The 22,420-nt window shown below is 43.4% G+C and overlaps 1 protein-coding gene across 1 annotated transcript; it reads left to right on the forward strand.

Annotated features, from left to right (window-relative positions):
- Positions 1–5,294: 5,294 nt before the first annotated feature.
- Positions 5,295–6,143, forward strand: LOC123180380 (uncharacterized). Its single transcript, XM_044592425.1, has 2 exons — positions 5,295–5,422; positions 5,599–6,143. Exons 1-2 carry the CDS (start codon positions 5,332–5,334, stop codon positions 5,925–5,927), a joined length of 420 nt encoding a protein of 139 aa, XP_044448360.1. The 5' UTR covers positions 5,295–5,331; the 3' UTR covers positions 5,928–6,143.
- The last annotated feature ends 16,277 nt before the right edge of the window (positions 6,144–22,420 follow it).

Consider the following 22,420-nt stretch of genomic DNA (forward strand, 5'->3'; position numbering starts at 1 on the left):
GTTAGGCTTTTTCCCATTAGTGAACCCAACAACTACGAGGTGGGCATCACATTGCACACATATGAGAAGAAGAATAAGCCGCCGATGACGAATGATGACAAAATTGGCTAAATGAACCACAAAATATGAGAAGTATCTCGAGAGTACGAGAGTGGATTTATCAATGGAAACCACAAACTGTATTATGGTCATATACAACCCAAGATCCATCAGATGGTTTATCGAGTTTTCATAGTTGTAGGATCAAGCTAATGCCGTGCCACCCATTCGCTCTAGTGCCAGTTCGGTACACTCACATAGCAAGCTTTCCCACCTAGCTTTGTCATCATCGCCAAAGATGCTCCCACACCTCAGAAATTGTTATGCAGATTGGAGGCAGCACCAAAGTAACTCAATCTATATTTTTAATCAGTCTAGTTTGCTAAGTTTTGTGCATTAAATCATGGCTCTAGCCTCCAACCTCATGTTTTACAAATTGTAAAGCTTCAATGCTCATTTAGATATATTAAAACTGAGCACCCTCCCAGCCCTCTCAGGCCATTAGCAATTATAGCCATTAGATCGTCACTTTTAGTCGTTTTCGGTCATCGGATTCGCTGTTAGTCCCACCTAATTCTCGTACGCAGGCACTAACTCGCGCGTCAGGCTACGCTGGGCTTTACGGGCAGCTGCTCCGGTGGCTTTTTTGGTTGTCTCATGTTTAATTGGGCCTACTGTCCTTTTGGGCCTTTCCTACCATCCTATCCAACACAGCGCACAGGGTGAAACGCTACGGACGAACCCTAAACACGTTCGCGACCTGCTCTGTTCCGACGGCGCCGCCTGATATGGCCTCGGAGAACGAGGCTTCCTCGCCGTCCACCGTTCATCGCCTCTCCGATCCACCCACCGCTCCTCATTGCTCCAGGGGGCCACGCCTCATCGCCAGATCACGCGTTGTACACGCTCGGAGGCGCTCGATGCGGCGACGCGGGCGATCTGGGTCAATCCAGCCAAGTTGCGGGTGGGGATCAAGTTGAGGCGAGGCTCGCGAGGGGATCCGGCGTGGGATGTGGCTGAATCGGATGCCGATCGATCTAGTCGGCCGCAGTGCGTGAGGACCTGGCCGTGGTTGCCGCTGGTGAGAGCCCCTTCTAGAGCCCCCACCTCTCATCTTCATCCCCTGTTTTTGGGATATTGACAGAATGTACTGATATTTCCTACATATATCCGTTCCAAAGAAGAGACTAGATAAATTGATTCCTGCACTAAGTTTGCATCCAAAGGTTCATGTCGATACATGGTTGCTCTTTCACTGCAAGAAGATGATGCCTATTTGTTCTCATTTGTCTGACAAAGCTGCAACATACCAGTAGAATAGCAGGTTATGCACATGGGTACTTTGTGGAGCCGACTCTTCAATATTTTGACATAATTTTTCTGAATTATTGACAACAAATTACAAATTGGAAATAAAGGTTTGTTTCCTCAATAGTGTAACACGTTTTGTTGGAAATTGGAATAGAATGACTGCTATATATGATTTTTGAAGTATGTACTGCGCTGCAACAATACAAGGTACATGTTGCCACCACTGATTTGGTTTGTTCTGTGTGCAGATCACCACACTTTGCTCCGCGAGCCAGCCGTCACGTCAATGGCAGAGGGACCACCCATCGACTTGAGCATCCGACAACGCCCATAACTAACTAAGAGCCAGACCTTCTTGCTGCACCTAACTGTCATGGTTGGTTCTTTATCTCTTTTGTGGCAGCAGGGGAAGGAGGAGGAGTTCAGCATGCCCCCCCCCCCCCGGTTCGTGCATGCTCACTATCAAGAACAACACTCAGGTCGGTGGAGTTCTTGCCTGTATTGATTGAGATCTCAGCTTAACAAGGACATATTTTCTGTAGTAAGTACTTACTGTCTGCACATCTGTTTTAATTGAAGACCTGACCTTCTAAAGTGCCGGTGTTGTCTGTCATGCATACACTTGCTAAAAATCCAATCTGACTTAGTTGTCTGTGCTCATGTCTTCCAAGTGAATAGTAGTTTCCCTCTCAAATGCCTTTGCTAATAATGTGGCACTGCAAAGTTAAATGCACCACTGTGTATATGAGAAATTTACTACTGGCTGCAAAGTTAATTGCACCATGTAATACTGAGTAAATATGATGGTTTCTGTGCACCTTTCGTCAGTCAGTCGCCCTCTGTAACAGTGTTGCCCTCTTATGTCAAAAAAGTTAAATGCATCAACACGTAGTATACGAGTAATTAACCATCTTGGTGTCACCGATTTTATCTTCATTCATGTGATATGTGATCATACATTTATATTATTATCTCTAATCTTTTAGTGGCTACTATCTGACCTTTGAAGTATTTAATCTAACTTTTATGTAGCATCAAGTGACTGGGTTGATAAAAAGTGTGCATTTGTCAAACCTGCAAGACGAAGTAAAGAAACAGAAGTCATGTAAATCTTTGTGGTTCCATTGCTACAAATGGAAGCAGGTAAAATACATTCCTCTATGATCTTGCTGCTGTTAAGATTTGAACTCGCCTTTTCTTCCTCCGAACTGCCATTGACTAACAAAGAAGGGTACAATCTTTCATCGTAGGTAAATCCTTGCCTTCAAGTTGGCATGTGAAGTGTTGTGACTGCTCTTAGAAATAATTTTGTAGTATATTGTAAGGATATCCAGCAATAGTTTCCTGTAAACTGTTATCTCGGCAGTCGAAAAATAATATGCCATTAAATCAGGAAGGAGCCTTGCATATCCCATTACAACTATTTCTTTCCTATTTTTCATAATAACCTTTGTGTTTATTGTCTTCACTCTGAAATCTATCTACAAACAAACTCAATGCAATATTGATACTTCTACCATACAAAGTGTGCTATGTTTCAAAACACTAGCATTGGTGTCTTGTAGCTATTACTATTGCTTAATGTTTAGGTATATAATGCCTCCACGTATTTGTATTAAACACTAACATTCAGTATTACAAATAGATGGGCGTAGCAACGCGCGCCATCCATGATCTAGTGTACATAGTATCTGAGACAAGAGGAGCCTCTCACGGTAATTGGCCGACCAGCGTGGGTCCGAAGGGCGTGGTAATGGACTTTTTTGTTCGATTGTTGCCGATAATTTGTTAAGCATGAGTTTGTATATGTCTCCCCCCATAATTAAATAAATAAATTTGAATATGTTTGCTCCGAGATCAATAGGTACTACATTGGCTAGAAAACGAGGCTCAAGCACACAAAAATTGCAACTGGCCATCCGAAACTTTGGTCAACCCAAATGTATGAACATGTAATAGCATTACTACGTTTACAAAAATAAAATACAAGTGCAATATTCTTGATGCTAAAACAAATTTGGAAAACATATTTGACTGCATCATCACATAAAACATAGATGTCTAACATAAAAAAAGGGATCTGAAGACATCTATGGAAGCACATGCATATGAAGACATCTCAATGCTATCAAATTTAGTAGTTACAAACTAACGTTGCACACAATGCTGAACATATTTTTCAAGTACTTCCAATTTGATATATAGCATGTATAACATATACCAACATACTTTGGATCAAGTATTGCGCGACAAATTGTTTACAGCCTTCTAGATATTAATACAATATTCAATATTGTATACTATATTAATTAATCTGTCTGCAAACATGTTGCCTAGCATAATAGTTGTTATTGTGATGTTCTCAATGGTAGCATATTTTCATTGCAGATGATTAACTTAAAAATGTTTGACCATCACAAGGAAACAAATTGGAAATGTTTGACTCGCGCAAATGCTAAAGGGGGCTATATTTTCAAGCCGAGATAATATCACAGTAATCTTTTTTTGACACGACGGTAATCATCTTTGGTTGTGTATGTAGTGTTGCTTCAGCCTAGAAAAATTCCAATTGCGAGTCGCTGAAAGTGGAGTGTGTGAGACACTTACTTTTTTACAAGAGCTCCCATGGTTTTGGAAAAAGGAAAAACAGTTCCAGCCCGCTGGCCCATGGGCCCATTTGCACGGTTGGTGGCGATAAGTATGCCAGTTAGAACAAGCTTCACATTGCATCAGATCCTATATCCTTAAATAGTGGCTACCCATTACCTATTTTCCTCGTCATGCAACTATGTCATGTCCTCAAGTCATACATGTGGTCACAAGTTACAATTCATGCACTAATCTATCCATGATTTGTTTCACTAATTATTGTGTGATGCTTGGAACAAATATATGTATGTCATGTTACATATTTTTGTTATGTAGGCGCCCCGTTGATATCAATGCAACAGTTTTCTCTTTTTATACAACATTTTATCACATGCTTCGTATGCTTTCCTGTTTTTTAAAGACAAACTGACTGCAATTTTAAATTTGTTTTTGTTATAGTTTTAAAAAATTTAGCACCTATTTATGCATCTGTTTTGTTAGGCTTCCCGGTGCAACGCGCAGGCCTTCATCTAGTTGTTTCTGAAGTTGTAACCCATGCAACCAATTGGCGTCAAAAACATAAGGAAAGGAAAAGGAGTGAGAACGATAGCTTATGAAGCTACAATCATTGCCCGCATCATGCAGAATACAAAACTCTAACGTAGGTAGTAATTATACCACATATTCTACGGTTACACACCCCGAACGACAGAAAAGGGTGAGCACATGCATTGCAACAGCAAACAGGGCAGGTTTAGCTTCTTTTTATTTTGATGGAACAGGGCAGGTATAGCTAAAAACGTCCACTGGGACAAGTGGGCAACATGCTGATTCATTTAAAAAAAATTGTGGGGTGGGCAACATGCTGATACTAGTACAAGACTGTTTGTCTGTTTGTATCCTTGGGGGGCTCGCCAGAGGTCTTTGGTCTTGAAAAGAGAAGCCATTTAACACTTTGAAACTAGCCACAATGAAGAGTAACATATACTAGTAACATACACATATCCTTAGACTATGTTACTATCTTTACAGTGGGTAGTAGCAAAAATGTGATGTTATACAAAGCTTTATTTATTAGGTTATAGACTCATATTGCATTGGGACATGTGATGTTATAGTAAACTACCTCTCTCCTTATTAACTCATTGTCACATAAACAAATTTGCTGAGTTAAATTCGATGTTACTGCTGAAGTTAGTCCTACTGTGGCTAGTCTGATAGCAAGGGATCGGGTGAGAGACTCATACGTTGACTAGAGAGTTAGGCACATGGATGTCCACACGATTGAGCGAGCACCCCGGCCCGCAGTACATATATCCTCGTTGCTCACAGCCTCAACGCACACAGTTCTCGTACTGATCCACACAAGAGGACCTTAGCTACTCTTAACCCATGGAGAGATCGTCGTCCCCTTCAAAGGTTCTCCTCGTCTTCCTCCTGCAGTTCCTCCTGCTCTCTGAACCTCAGGAAGCAAGGATACTAGGTGAGTAGTAGTACATGAGTGCATACGCAATTTGTCCATTTTGTAGACATGCATGCATGCACGATTAAAGTTTCTGTTCACAAGCATACACAATTCATGGATATATTTTCTTGGTTGGTTGATTTTCCGTTTGGTACAGGACAATTTCTCTTATTCTTACCTTTTCCCCACTTCAGGTGATGCATACGACTACAAGAACCTGCTCGCGTCGGGTGTCGATGGAGATGCCGCAGCGCTGCCCGCATCACACCTGAACCTCGCCGACGTTGCAGGGAACAGGCGTCCTTTTGCGCCGCCAGCGCCGAAGGTGCCCCCACCACCACACCATCTCCACGGAGATGGCGCGCATGAGCAGCATAGGTCTCCGCCGGCGTCGACCTCCACTGAACCTGCACCACCGCGTGATTACAGTCGCCAACAGGCTGAAGCTGCAGGACACCAACCGATGATGGATGTATCTCGCGCGTTTCTCCAAGCGATCATGGGATATGTGACGAAAATGTAACAAACCACGCCCGCATATGGCCTTTTTTTGTGATGAATCTCGTTGAAATTGTATCGTTTTGTGTAAATTTTTCGCATTTTGAAATAGAGCACACAAGCTTTCAGCTCAAACCCCTGCTGAAGTCATCGTTTCCTGTGCCGCTACTTTTTGTAAATCTCAGTGAACTGTAAATTATAGCCCGCAAAAAAAAACTGTAAACTAGTGGAAAGTGTTGGTTCATTGGATCGGTTAGGGTTAGGGATCTACGGTGGAGTACCTTCTCCTTGACTCGAGGAACTCCCGGTGCCGGCCATGGTGACGGTGGCCGGTGATGGCAGAGAGTAGTGGCGGTGGCGGTGCTTCACGTCACTACTGCGCGAAACCCTAGATCGGTGGGTGTATCGGTGGGCTCTAGGGAATCAAATCTTCTGTATGTTAGCATGAGGTCCTTCGTGCCTTGCGCATAACGCAAAGCTTTCTTTACCATCTTCTAGTGCTCTATGCCTGGATTGTCTTGATATCTACCGAGTACACAGTGATAAAAGCTAAGTCAGGACGAGTGCACACTTGTGCATACTATAAGCTTCCAACATCCAAAGCATATGGTACTGCTTTCATTTGATCGATTTCGTACTGGTTCTTGGGACATTGGAATTTCCCAAAACTGCCGCCCTTGATTATAGGAAGAGGTGTCGCTTTACTCGCATGCATATTATACTTTTTAAGAACCTTTTCTAAATATACCTTCGGCGATAGTTCTAAAACTCCATTTTTTCTATCTCGGTGAATGTCTATACCCAAAACATATGATGCTTCACCAAAATCTACTATATCAAAATTTGAGGACAAGAACTTTTTTGTCTCTTGTAGCAGACTAACATCACTGCTAGCAAGCAAGATATCATCCACATAAGAGATTAGGAAAATATATTTCCCATTTTTGAACTTTGCATAAATGCAGTTGTCCTCAATATTCTCTTTAAATTCAAAACTTTTAATTGTTTCATTAAACTTTAGATACCACTGTCTAGAGGCTTGTCTTAATCCATAAATGGATTTCTTCAGGCGGCATCCCATATCTTCCTTGCCTTCCATGATAAAACCCTTGGGTTGTTTCATGCATAGCTTTTCTTTTAAATCCCCATTTAGAAATGTCATCTTTACATCCATTTGATATAACTCTAAATCAAAATGTGCAACTAATGCCATTATGATTCTGGAGGAATTCTTACATGAGACGGGGAAAATGTCTCATTGTAATCTATCTCTTCTCTTTGTGTAAATCCTTTTACCACAAGCCGTGCTTTATACTTTTCTATATTCCCTTTAGAGGCATACTTAGTTTTGTAGACCCATTTACAGCCTACTGTTTTGGCTCCTTTAGGAATATTCTCTAAGTCTAAAACATCTTTGGAACTCATCGATTTCATCTCGTTTTCCATTGCTCCAGCCACTTTGATGACTGAGGGCTTCCCATGGCTTCTTCATATGAGGTGGGATCTTTTTCCGTATGAACTATTTCCTTGTTATAAATTTTATAATCAGTAGAAATAGCTGACTTTTTTTGTCTTGAAGACCTTCTAAGGGCCTCAACTTTCGGCACATCTTCTAAAAGTGGTTGTTGCTCCCCCCTTTCATGCTCAACAACGGGTTCGGTCGGCTCCTGACGGACATGTTCCGGATCTTCTCCCACAGTTGTCATGGGTGGAGTTGCAACAGGTGCTTGCACCGCAACCTCAGGGATTGACGGTGTTGGTATAGTAGGTAGTGAGAAAAATGACCCCTGAATCATCGGATTAGGTGCATGCACCCTTTTCTCCTCAAGGTCAATTTTCTGAGCTACCATGCTCCCCCTCATCATTTCGTCCTCTAAAAAGACTGTATGTCTTGATTCTGCAAACTTTGTGTATCTGTCTGAACAGTAGAAATGAAAACATTTTGATCTATCAGGATAGCCGTTGAAGTGGCAACTTACTGATTTGGGATCTAACTTTGGAATATTTGGATTAAACACTTTCGCCTCAGCTGGGCTCCCCCAGACTCTCAAGTGTTATAGAGAGGGTACTCTTCCTGTCGACAGTTCATATGGTGTTTGTTGGGGAACGCAGTATTTCAAAAAAAAATCCTACGATCACGCAAGATCTATCTAGGAGATGCATAGCAACGAGAGGGGAGAGTGTTGTCCACGTACCCTCGTAGACCGTAAGCGGAAGCTTTATGACAACGCGATTGATGTAGTCGTACGTCTTCACGATCCGACCGATCCTAGTACCGAAGGTACGGCACCTCCGCGATCTGCACACGTTCAGCTTGGTGACGTCTCACGAACTCTAGATCCAGCTGAGGTCGAGGGAGAATTTCGTCAGCACGACGGCGTGCTGACAGTGATGATGAAGCTACCGGTGCAGGGCTTCGCCTAAGCACTGCAACGATATGACCAAGGTGGAAATCTATGGAGGGGGGCACCGCACACGGCTAAACAATCAACTTGTGTGTTCTAGGGTGCCCCCATGTCCCTGTATAAAAAGAAGAAAGGGGAGGGGCCGGCGGCGTCATAGGGTGTGCCCCAAGGGGGGAATCCTACTCCTACTAGGAGTAGGTTCCCCCTTTCCTAGTCCAACTAGGAGGGGAAGGAAAGAGGAGGAGGGGAGAAGGAAAGAGGGGGCCGGCCCCCAAAGCCCTAAACCAATTCGGTTTTGGCCTAGGGGGCGCGCCCCACAGCTCCCTTGCTGCCCTCTATTTCCACTAAGGCCCATGAAGGCCCATTGACCCCCCGGGGGTTCCGGTAACTCCCCGGTACTTTGATATTTATTCGGTGACCCCCGGAACCTTTCCGGTGTCCGAATATAACCTTCCAATATATCAATCTTTATGTCTTGACCATTTCGAGACTCCTCGTCATGTCCGTGATCTCATCCGGGACTCCGAACAACCTTTGGTACATCAAAACACATAAACTCATAATACCGATCGTCATCGAACGTTAAGCATGCGGACCCTACAGGTTCGAGAACTATGTAGACATGACCGAGACTCATCTCCGGTCAATAACCAATAGCGGAACCTAGATGCTCATATTGGTTCCTACATACTCTATGAAGATCTTTATCGGTCAAACCACATAACAACATACGTTGTTCCCTTTGTCATCAATATGTTATTTGCCCGAGATTCGATCGTCGGTATCTCAATACCTAGTTCAATCTCATTATCAGCAAGTCTCTTTACTCGTTCCGTAATGCATCATCCCGCAACTAACTCATTAGTCACATTGCTTGCAAGGCTTATAGTGATGTGCATTACCGAGGGGGGCCAGAGATACCTCTCTGACAATCAGAGTGACAAATCCTAATCTTGATCTATGCCAACTCAACAAACACCATCGGAGACACCTATAGAGCATCTTTATAATCACCCAGTTACATTGTGACATTTGATAGCACACTAAGTGTTCCTTCGGTATTCGGGAGTTGCATAGGAACATGTATAAGTCATGAAGAAAGCAATAGCAATAAACTAAACGATCATAGTGCTAAGCTAATGGATGGGTCTTGTCCATCACATCATTCTCTAATGATGTGATCCCGTTCATCAAATGACAACACATGTCCATGGCTAGGAAACTTAACCATCTTTGATTAACGAGCTAGTCAAGTAGAGGCATACTAGGGACACTTTGTTTGTCTATGTATTCACACATGTACTAAGTTTCCGGTTAATACAATTCTAGCATGAATAATAGACATTTATCATGATATAAGGAAATATAAATAACAACTTTATTATTGCCTCTAGGACATATTTCCTTTAGTCTCCCACTTGCACTAGAGTCAATAATCTAGTTCACATCGTCATGTGATTTCTCACCAATAGTTCACATCTTTATGTGATTAGTTCACATCTTCATGTGACTAATACCCAAAGGGTTTACTAGAGTCAATAATCTAGTTCACATCGCTATGTGATTAACACCCAAAGAGTGATCATGTTTTGCTTGTGAGAGAAGTTTAGTCTACGGGTCTGCAACATTCAATCCGTATGTATTTCACAAATTTCTATGTCTACAATACTCTGCACGGAGCTACTCTAGCTAATTGCTCCCACTTTCAATATGTATCTAGATCGAGACTTAGAGTCATCTAGATCAGTGTAAAAAGTTTGCATCGACATAACTCTTTACGACGAACTCTTTTATCACCTCCATAACCGAGAAATATTTCCTTAGTCCTCCAAGGATAATTTTGACCGTTGTCCAGTGATCTACTCCTAGATCACTATTGTACTCCCTTGCCAAAAACATGCTAAGGTATACAATAGGTCTGGTACATAGCATAGCATACTTTATAGAACCTATGACTGAGGCATAGGGAATGACTTTTGAAAGTGCGTTATATCGACTAGAGGGGGGTGAATAGGCGATTTTTATGAATTCTTCACTGAGGAATTTCAGTGTGAGGAAATTCCTAGGTGAAGAACTACTTGCAGCGGAATAAGTACTCAGAAGTAAACATAACAGTGCATGAGCATGGTCTTCATGATGAAATGAAAACAAGCACAGAGTACAGAAAGCGTAAACACAGGATAACACAGGATAAAGACAAACAGACTGAAGAAATTGAACTGAGGAAATAGAGAAGGTCTTCAGTCAAAATCTTCTAACAGATATGAACAAGCACACAACACAGAAATGAGGAAATGGAAGGGTTGAGGAATTGAAACCAGTTAGCTCAGTGAAGACAATGATTTGGTAGACCAATTCCAACTGTTGTGATAGTTGTACGTCTGGTTAGGGCGGCTAGGTATTTAAATCTGAGGACACACAGTCCCGGACACCCAGTCCTGAACACGCAGCTCAAGACACTCAGTCCTCACCGTATTCCCCTTGAGCTAAGGTCACACAGACCTCGCCCAATCACTCGTGGTAAGTCTTCAGGTGACTTCCAAACCTTCACAGACTCCATCACTTGGCGATCCACAATTTCCTCTTGGATGCTCTAGACCATGACTCCTAACCGTCTGGAAGATGCACAGTCTTCAAAGGTAACAAGCGTCGAATCCACGCAGGATCAATCTCTTCAGTGATGCTCAATCACTTTGGATTTGTAGGTGTTTGGGTTTTCCTCACTTGATGATTTTCACTCAAAGTCCTCGGAGGATGGGATGCTCTCAAATGACAAGTGTCAGTTTCTCTCGGAGCAGCCAACCAGCTAGTGGTTGTAGGGGGCGGCTATTTATAGCCTAGGGAGAAGCCCGACATGATAAGACATAAATGCCCTTCAATGATATGACCGTTAGGTGGGTAGATATTTTGGGACAGCTGGCACATAACACAGCAACGGTCGGAATTTTGAGTATCAAATTCCTCAGGGATATCATGTTCCTCACTGTGTAGGCAATCCGCGCTGGCGAATTCCTAACTCCTCGGTCAGAACAAATTCCTTAGAGACCAGAAGAACTTCATCTTTGTCATTGAAGAAATTGACTGAACTGTATGAGATTTCCAATGGCTTCACTCGAAGGGATTGGTGGGTGTAGGATTTGAGTTGAGCATCACTTGGAAAATTTTCCTTAGTATTTCCTCGACCCCCTTTAACAGTACGGTGTTTCCTATGACTCAAGAAAGAGAAAATTAAACTACGAAAACAAAAGCATTCACGCTTCATGTTCCTCGAATGAATACCGAGTCTTCAGAATCACACCAATTTCTTCACTTTCAAAGTCTTCAGAAAGTCTTTAGAAATCCAAAGTCTTCAGTCGAAGAACTTCATTTTTAGGGGTCGACTTTCTTTGTAAATATCAAAATCCTCATAGACTTATAGACATGTGTACACTCACAAACGCATCAGTCCCTTAACCTATAAGTCTTCAATACACCAAAATCACTAAGGGACACTAGATGCACTTACAACTTTTCATTCTCTTTCTATTTTCTGCCGTGGTTGGGTTTTGAGTCTTTACTCAACTTCACACCTTGCAACACAGGCAAGAACTCCTTCTTTGACTGTTCCATTTTGAACTACTTCAAAATCTTGTCAAGGTATGTACTCATTAAAAAATCTTATCAAGCATCTTGATCTATCTCTATAGATCTTGATGCTCAATGTGTAAGTAGCTTCACCGAGGTCTTTGTTTGAAAAACTCCTTTCAAGCACTCCTTTATGCTTTCCAGAAAATTCTACATCATTTCCGATCAACAATATGTCACTCACATATACTTATCAGAAAGGTTGTAGTGCTCCCACTCACTTTCTTATAAATACAGGCTTCACCGCAAGTCTGTATAAAACTATATGCTTTGATCACACTATCAAAGCGCATATTCCAACTCTGAGAGGCTTGCACCAGTCCATAAATGGATCGCTGGAGCTTGTACACTTTGTTAGTACCTTTAGGATTGACAAAACCTTCTGGTTGCATCATATACAACTCTTCTTTAATAAATCCATTAAGGAACACAGTTTTGACATCCATTTGCCAGATTTCATAAAATGCGGCAACTGCTAACATGATTCAGACAGAATTTTAAGCATCAATACGAGTGAGAAAATCTCATCGTAGTCAACACTTTGAACTTGTCGAAAACCTTTTTGCGACAATTCAAGCTTTGTAGATAGTAACACTACTTTGTTCTTTATACATGGATCCCATCTCAGATTTCATGGCCTTAAGCCATTTCGCGGAATCTGGGCTCATCATCGCTTCATCATAGTTCGTAGGTTCGTCATGGTCTAGTAACATGACTTCCAGAAAGGATTATTGTACCACTCTGGTGCGGACCATACTCTGATTGACCTACGAGGTTCGGCAGTAACTTGATCTGAAGTTTCATGATCATTATCATTAGCTTCCTCACTAATTGGCGTGCAAATCACTAGAATTGATTTCTGTGATGAACTACTTTCCAATTCGGGAGAAGGTACAATTACCTCATCAAATTCTACTTTCCTCCCACTCACTTCTTTCGAGAGAAACTCCTTCTCTAGAAAGGATCCACTCTTAGCAATAAAGATCTTGCCTTTCGGATCTGTGATAGAAGGTATACCCAACAGTTTCTTTTGGGTATCCTATGAAGACGCACTTCTCCAATTTGGGTTTGAACTTATCAGGCTAAAACTTTTTCACATAAGCATCACAACCCCAAACTTTAAGAAATGACAACTTGGGTTTCTTGCCAAACTATAGTTCATACGGTGTCGTCTCAACGGATTTAGATGGTGCCCTTTTTAACGTGAATGCAGCTGTCTCTAATGCATAACCCCAAAATGATAGTGGCAAATCAGTAAGAGACATCATAGATCGTACCATATCTAATAAAGTACGGTTACGACATTCGAACACACCATTATGTTGTGGTGTTCCAGGTGGCGTGAGTTGCAAAACTATTCCACATTATTTCAAATGAAGACCAAACTCGTAACTCAAATATTTCGTCACCGCGATCAGATCGTAGAAACTTTATTTTCTTATTACGATGATTTTCTACTTCACTCTGAAATTCTTTGAAATTTTGAAATGTTTAAGACTTATGTTTCATTAAGTAGATATACCCATATCTGCTCAAATCATCTGTGAAGGTCAGAAAATAACGATACCCGCCGCAAGCCTCAACACTCATCGGATCACATACATCACTATGTATTATTTCCAATAAGTCAGTTGCTCGCTCCATTGTTCCGGAGAATGGAGTCTTAGTCATCTTGACCATGAGGCATGGTTCGCAAGTATCAAGTGATTCCAAAAGCCCATCAGCATGGAGTTTCCTCATGCGCTTTACACCAATATGACCTGAACGGCGGTGCCACAAATAAGTTGCACTATCATTATTAACTTTGCATCTTTTGGCTTCAATATTATGAATATGTGTATCGCTACGATCGAGATTCAATAAACCATTTATTTTAAGTGTATGACCATAGAAGGTTTTATTCATGTAAACGGAACAACAATTATTCTTTGACTTAAATGAATAACCGTATTGCAATAAACATGATCCAATCATATTATGCTCAATACAAACACCAAATAACATTTATTTAGGTTCAACACTAATCCCGAAGGTAGAGGGAGTATACGATGGTGATCTTATCAACCTTGGAATCTCTTCCAACACACATCGTCACTTTGCCCTCAACTAGTATCTGTTCATTTTGTAACTCCTGTTTCAAGTTACTAATCTTAGCAACTGAATCGGTATCAAATACCTAGGGGTTACCATGAACACTAGTAAAGTACACATCAATAATCTGTATATCAAATATACCTTTGTTCACTTTGTCATCCTTCTTATTCGTCAAGTATTTGGGGTAGTTCCGCTTCCAGTGATCATTTCCTTTGCAGTAGAAGCACTTAGTTTCAGGCTTGGGTCTAGCTTTAGGCTTCTTCATGGGAGTGGCAACTTGCTTGCCATTCTTCTTGAAGTTCCCTTTCTTTCCCTTGCCCTTTTACTTGAAACTAGTGGTCTTGTCAACCATCAATACTTGATGCTTTTCTTGATTTCTACCTTCGCCGATTTCAGCATCGCGAAGAGCTCGGGAATTGTTTTCGTCATCCCTTACATATTATAGTTCATCACGAAGTTCCAATAACTTGGCGATAGTGACTAGAGAACTCTGTCAATCACTATCTTATCTGGAAGATTAACTCCCACTTGATTCAAGCGATTGTAGTACTCAGACATTCTGAGCACATGCTCACTAGTTGAGCTATTCTCATCCATCTTGTAGGCAAAGTACTTGTCAAAGGTCTCATACCTCTCGACTCGGGCATGAGTCTGAAATACCAATTTCAACTCTTGGAACATCTTATATGCTCCGTGGCATTCAAAACGTCTTTGAAGTCCCGGTTCTAAGCTGTAAAGTATGGCGCACTAAACTATCAAGTAGTCATCATACCGAGCTTTGCCAAATGTTCATAACATCTGCATCTGCTCCTGCAAGAGGTCCATCACCTAGTGGTGCATCAAGGACATAATTCTTCTGTGCAGAAATGAGGATAATCCTCAGATCATGGAGCTAGTCCGCATCATTGCTACTAACATCTTTCAACATAGTTTTCTCTAGGAACATATCATATGCGAGCAAGTGATCTACAACATAGATATGCAAATACTATCAGGACTAAGTTCATGATAAATTAAAGTTCAAATAATCATATCACTTAAGAACTCCCACTTAGATAGACATCCTCTAATCATCTAAGTGATCACGTGATCCATATCAACTAAACCATGTCTGATCATCACGTGAGATGGAGTAGCTTTCAATGGTGAACATCACTATGTTGATGATATCTACTATATGATTCACGCTCGACCTTTCGGCCTCAGTGTTCTGAGGCCATATCTGCATATGCTAGGCTCGTCAAGTTTAACCCGAGTATTCCGCATGTGCAAAACTGGCTTGCACCCGTTGTATGTGAACGTAGAGCTTATCACACCCGATCATCACGTGGTGTCTTGGCACGATGAACTGTCGCAATGGTGCATACTCAGGGAGAACACGTATACCTTGAAATTTAGTGAGAGATCATCTTATAATGCTACTGCCGTACTAAGCAAAATAAGAAACATAAAAGATAAACATCACATGTAATCAAAGTATGTGACGTGATATGGTCATCATCATTTTGTGCCTTTGATCTCCATCTCCAAAGTACCGTCATGATCTCCATCGTCACCGGCATGACACCATGATCTCCATCTTCTTGATCTTCATCAATGTGTCGTCACATGGTCGTCTTGCCAACTATTGCTTTTGCAACTATTGCTATCGCATAGCGATAAAGTAAAGCAATTACATGGCACCTGCGTCTTATGCAATAATGAGACAACCATAAGGCTCCTGCCAGTTGCCAATAACTTCAACAAAACATGATCATCTCATACAACAATTTATATCTCATCACGTCTTGACCATATCACATCACAACATGCCCTGCAAAAACAAGTTAGACGTCCTCTACTTTGTTGTTGCAAGTATTACGTGGCTGCTATGGACTTAGCAAGAACCGTTCTTACCTATGCATCAAAAACCACAACGCGGTATAGTGATTGCTTTTTGATCTTCAGAAAGAATCATGTTCATTGAATCCAATTCAACTAAAGTTGGAGAAACAGACACCCACTAGCCACCTATGTGCGAAGCACGTCGGTAGAACCAGTCTCGCGTAAGCATACGCGTAATGTCGGTCTGAGCCGCTTCATCCAACAATACCATTGAATCAAGAATCAGCTAGTGACGGCAAGCAATATGTATATACCCACGCCCACAACTCCTTTGTGTTCTACTCATGCATATAACATCTACGCATAGACCTATCTCGGATGCCACCGTTGGGGAACGCAGTATTTCAAAAAAATTCCTACGATCACGCAAGATATATCTAGGAGATGCATAGCAATGAGAGGGGAGAGCGTTGTCCATGTACCCTCGTAGACCGTAAGCAGAAGCGTTATGACAACGCGGTTGATGTAGTTGTACGTCTTCACGATCTGACCGATCCTAGTACCGAAGGTACGCACCTCCGCGATCTGCACACGTTCAGCTCGGTGATGTCCCACGAACTCTAGATCCAGCTGAGGTCGAGGGAGAGTTTCATCAGCACGACGGCGTGGTGACGGTGATGATGAAGCTAACGGTGCAGGGCTTCGCCTAAGCGTTGCAACGATATGACCAAGGTGGAAATCTGTGGAGGGGGGCACCGCACAGGGCTAAACAATCAACTTGTGTGTTCTAGGGTGCCCCCTGCCCCTGTATATAAAGGAGCAAGGGGAGGGGCCGGCTGCCTCATAGGGTGCGCCCCAAGGGGGGAATCCTACTCCTACTAGGAGTAGGTTCCCCCTTTCCTAGTCCAACTAGGAGGGGAAGGAAAGAGGAGGAGGGGAGAAGGAATGAGGGGGCCAGCCCCCAAAGCCCTAAACCAATTCAGTTTGGGCCTAGGGGGGCGCGCCCCACAGCTCCCTTGATGCCCTCTATTTCCACTAAGACCCGTGAAGGCCCATTGACCCCCGAGGGGTTCTGGTAACTCCTCGGTACTCCGGTATTTATCCGGTGACCCCCAAAACCTTTCTGGTGTCCAAATATAACCTTCCAATATATCAATTTTTAGGTCTCGACCATTTCGAGACTCCACGTCATGTCCGTGATCTCATCCGGGACTCCGAACAACCTTCGGTACATCAAAACACATAAACTCATAATACTGATTGTCATCGAACATTAAGCGTGCGGACCCTACGGGTTCGAGAACTATGTAGACATGACCGAGACTCATCTCCGGTCAATAACCAATAACGGAACCTGGATGCTCATATTGGTTCCTACATATTCTACGAAGATCTTTATCGGTCAAACCGCATAACAACATATGTTGTTCCCTTTGTCATCGGTATGTTACTTACCTGAGATTCCATCGTCAGTATCTCAATACCTAGTTCAATCTCGTTACTGGAAAGTATCTTTACCCGTTCTGTAATGCATCATCCGCAACTACTCATTAGTCACATTGCTTGCAAGGCTTATAGTGATGTGCATTACTGCAGGGGCCCAGAGATACCTCTTCGACAATCGGAGTGACAAATCCTAATCTCGATCTATGCCAACTCAACAAACACCATCAAAGACACCTGTAGAGCATCTTTATAATCACCCAGTTACGTTGTGACGTTTGATAGCAAACTAAGTGTTCCTCCGGTATACGGGAGTTGCATAATCTCATAGTGATAGGAACATGTATAAGTCATGAAGAAAGCAATAGCAATAAAATAAACGATCATAGTGCTAAGCTAACAGATTGGTCTTGTCCATCACATCATTCTCTAATGATGTGATCCCGTTCATCAAATGACAACACATGTCCATGGCTAGGAAACTTAACCATCTTTGATTAACGAGCTAGTCAAGTAGAGGCATACTAGGGACACTTTGTTTGTCTATGTATTCACACATGTACTAAGTTTCGGTTAATACAATTCTAGCATGAATAATAAACATTTATCATGATATAAGGAAATATAAATAACAACTTTATTATTGCCTCTAGGGCATATTTCCTTCGGTGTTTTGGGCACCGACTTGCTTGTTACTCTATTAAGCATGTGAATGGAAGTTTTAAGTTCCTCCATCCATAAACCCAATGGCAAGGTGGAATAACTCATCGTATTGCGCACTATATCCATAAGTGTACGGTTATGCCTTTCAGCTACTCCATTTTGCTGAGGCTCGCCCGGCATTGAATACTGGGCCACTATGCCAGTCTGCTGTAAGGAACTTTGCAAAAGGTCCAGGGACTTGGCCATATGGAGTGTGCCGACCGTAGTACTCCCCTGCACGGTCAGACCTGACTATCTTTATTCTTTTATCATGCTGATTTTCAACTTCAGCTTTGAATATTTTAAATTTATCCAACGCTTCAGACCTTTCTTTGGTTGGATAAATATATCCATATTGGGAGTAATCGTCTGTGAATGTTATGAACGAGTCATAGCCATCCACACTTTTCACCAGTAATGGTCCACAAATGTCAGTGTGAATGATTTCTAGTGTTCCTGGGCTACGGTTTGCACCCTTTTTGATTTGTTTTACATACTTTCCTTTAATGCAATCTATGTTCTATGTCTGAGAACTCTAATGGAGGAAGAATTTCATTTTTAACTAGTCTTTCTATTCTCCCCCTCGAAATTTGGCCCAAGCGACAGTGCCATAATTTCGATGAGTCATGAGTTCTCTTTCTTTTCTTTTGTTCTTTATTCGACACGAAAACATGCTCATTCACATTACACACAGAATAAACTTTTTCACACAGTGATAATAAATAAAGCTCATTGTGAAGTAAAGCATCACCCACATAAGCATTATTAAACCATATGTCACACTTGCCATATCCAAAATAACATTCAGAATGATCTTTGTCTAAACATGAAACAGTAATCAAGTTTCTCTGACATGAAGGAACATATAGAACATCTCTAAGCAGAAGTTTGAATCCATCGGCTAACTCCAGGGAGATATCACCGACAGCTTCAATTTCTGCCTGAACTCCATTTGCAACTTCAATGCATCTTTCGCTTCTTTGCGTAGTCCGCGTCGAATGTAATCCTTGTAATGAATTTGCAACATGAACGGTTGCACTTGAGTCAATCCACCAAGTAGATTTCGAAAACTGTGTATACAAGGATTCATTTACAAAGGAAACAATTTTGTTACCTCTCTTGCCATTATGGACTTCAGCCAAATAGGGCAATCTTTTTGTAGTGCCCAGTCTACTTATAATGGACACAGGTTTCTTTGTCCGGTGGCGAGCTAGGGTTGGCCTCCTGTCGTTCGATCTGATCGGACGATGCAGCGAGCTTTTCTCTCGATCAAAACTGGGGCAGACCCCGACCGAAGAAACCCTAGCCCCCATTTTCTTTCGTTCGCCTCGACGCCTCTTCTTTCTCTGTCCCGCAGCGATGAAACAGGGGCAGCGCCCCGGCCGCCCGAGCCGGCCACCGGCGACGGCGTTGACCGGCCAAGCCGTGCTGCGCGAGCCCCTCTTCCCCTTTCCCATCCTTTCCTCCCTCATTTATGGAAGATCGAGAGGGAGACGCAGGTGCGCCTCCTCTGCACCCCTCGTGTCGTTCTTCCTTTCTGTCGATGTCTACGGCAACGGCCCGGCGGCCGGCGACAGCGCCGAAGGCCACCGCGCCGCCCCGCGCGTCCTTTCCCTTTCTGTTTCCACCCACCACCGCCAGGCCGAGCAAGAGAGATGCTAGTGGTCGCGCCCCCCCCAAGCTCCCATCTATGCACGAGGAATCGAGTGGCGACGCCGTTGCCGACCCCTTCGCTGGTCGCCCGTTCCCTTAGCGGTGAGCGCACCGCCGTCGAATGGATCGATGGTGGTGCTCTTTACCCCCTGTTGGGGTGGTTCTTCGTCCCTGCACCTCGGCTTGCCGATGCGTGTGGGGATCGAGAGGAACTGGCGTGGCCTTGCGGCAGCGCTCTTGTCGGCGAGGCCCGAGGCCCTTCTCCGGTGAGATCTTTGCCCTGTCTTTTGGGGGTTCTAAGGGAGGGGAAGACTCTTTCTATTTACACCGAAATCCTAAACCCAGAACTTGGCTGATACCATTGTTGGTTCATTGTGGTTGGTTAGGGTTAGGGATCTACGGTGGAGTACCTTCTCCTTGACTCGAGGAACTCCCGGTGTCGGCCATGGTGACGGTGGCCGGCGATGGCAGAGAGTAGTGGCGGTGACGGTGCTTCCTGTCGCTACTGCGTGAAACCCTAGATCAATGGGTGTATCGGTGGGTGTGCGGCAAAGCGACGAACCTTGTAGTGCGTGCCGCCGGCCCCCACCTTTTTATATAGGGCAGGTGACAGGGGCCGTCAACCATAGTGGGTTGGGCGCCCCAAGGAGCGGGTCAAAGGGCCAGGTGGGCCGTCGGGCCCACACGGGAGGAGATCAACCTAACAGAAAGTCGTAGTCAATGGAGGATTAACAAATTCTGAATTCACGCTATACTAAACGACAAAGAGCTATGGCTGGAGTTGCTGAGTAAAAAACACGTCCATTCCAAAACACCATGTAAGCGCATTTTCAACGCCATACTAAAAAATGACGACAAGACCTAAAAACTGAAAAAAAAAATAGTCTTTTGGCCCCCCAAAACGGCCCAAACAGCACACCTAAAACTTTACGGGGATGAAAAATTAAACACCTAAATTTTACTATTGTCTAAAGAAAACCTAAATTTTGCCCCCATCATGCAGAATACAAAACTCCAACGTAGGTAGTAATTATACCACATATTCTACGGTTACACACCCCTACGACAAAAAATGTGGGGGTGGGCAACATGCTGATACTAGTAGTACAAGACTGTTTGTCTGTTTGTATCCTTGGGGGCCTCGCCAGAGGTCTTTGGTCTTAAAAGAGAAGCTCATTTGACACTTTGACAGCAAGGGATCGGGTGAGAGACTCATACGTTGACTAGAGAGTTCGGCACATGGATGTAGACACGGGTGTGAGCCCCCCGGCCGGCAGTACATCTATGATCTATGCTCGTTGCTCACAGCCTCAACGCACCTTTCTAGTACTGATCTACAGGAAGACCTAGCTACTCTCAAGCCTTAACACATGGAGAGATCATCGTCCCCTTCAAAGGTTCTCCTCGTCTTCCTCCTCCAGTTCCTCCTGCTCTCTGAACCTCTGGAAGCAAGGATACTAGGTGAGTAGTAGTACATGGCTGCATACGAATTTGTCCATTTTGTGCACATGCATGCATGCACGATTTACGGGCATAGTTTCTGCTCACAAGAATGCAAGATTTTTTGGTTTGTTGATTTTCCGTTTGGTATAGGACAATTTCTCTTACTCTTACCTTTTCTCCACTTCAGGTGATGCATACGACTACAAGCGACTGCTCGCGTCGGGTGTCGATGGAGATGCCGCACTGCTGCCCGCATCACACCTGAACCTCGCAGATGTTGCAGGGAACAGGCCTCCCAAGTATACGCCACCGTCGCCGAAGCCGCGGCCATCGCCGCGTCCGATGCTCGGTTGGCGACCGCCGCACCGGTGCGACGGAGATTGCGCGCAGGAGCAGCAGAGGGCTCCGCCGGCGTCGTCCTCCACTGAACCTGCACCACCGAGTGATTACAGTCGCCAGCAGGCTGAAGCTGCAGGGCACCCACCGATGATGGATGTATCTCGCGCGTTTCTCCAAGCGATCATGGGATATGTGACGAAAATGTAAACCACGCCGTATATGACCTTTTTTCCCGTGAATCTCGTAGAAATTGAATCGTTTTGTGTGAATTTTTCGCATTAAAATAGAGCATACAAGCTTTCAACTCAAACCCACCCTACTCTAATCATCGTTTGCTTGTCCATGATTTGCCTAAGCCAAGATATTTTTATTTTGTTGACAATTCTCTGCCGCCACTTTTTGTAAATTTCAGTGAACTGTAAATTATTATGTTCTTTGCGGGTGAACCGTAACCCGCAAAAGGAATAAACTGTTAATTAGTGGAAAATTATAGTCAATCGAGGATTATCAAAAGCTGAACTTACGCTGCTTAACGAGAAAGGCTATGGCTGGAGTTGCTGACTAACAAACACATCCATTGCAAAACACTATGTAAGCGCATTTTCAACGGCATACTAAAAAATGACCACAAGACCTAAAAACTGATTTATTTATTTTAGCCTTTTGGCCCCCAAAACGGCCCAAACAGCACACCTAAAACTTTATGGGGATAAAAAAATAACCACCTAAATTTTGCTACTGTCTAAAAAAACTAAATTTTGCTACCAAGGAACAATATTTGGGACCTCCCTACCAGGCTACAAAAAAACAAAAACGGTGGCGTCAAGCATATATAATCACCGTCCCATGAAACTTCCGCGCCGTTCTGCCGCCCCACCCCCGCCTCCGTGCAAGCTGATTTCAGACGCGGCCACCCTGAGCCCTGCCACACCACCCCAGCGCCCAATCCCCCCCCCCCCCCCCCCCGCTAGGCCTCGTCGTCGGTCATCGA

Source organism: Triticum aestivum, chromosome 1A (genome assembly GCF_018294505.1).
Source record: "Triticum aestivum cultivar Chinese Spring chromosome 1A, IWGSC CS RefSeq v2.1, whole genome shotgun sequence".
In the NCBI taxonomy this organism is placed as follows: Eukaryota; Viridiplantae; Streptophyta; class Magnoliopsida; order Poales; family Poaceae; genus Triticum; species Triticum aestivum.

Coding starts and splice junctions, on each gene's coding strand:
- LOC123180380 (XM_044592425.1), top strand. CDS start 5,332: ATGGAGAGATCGTCGTCCCCTTCAAAGGTTCTCCTCGTCTTCCTCCTG. Junction 5,423..5,598: donor TCAGGAAGCAAGGATACTAG/GTGAGTAGTAGT, acceptor TCCCCACTTCAG/GTGATGCATACGACTACAAG.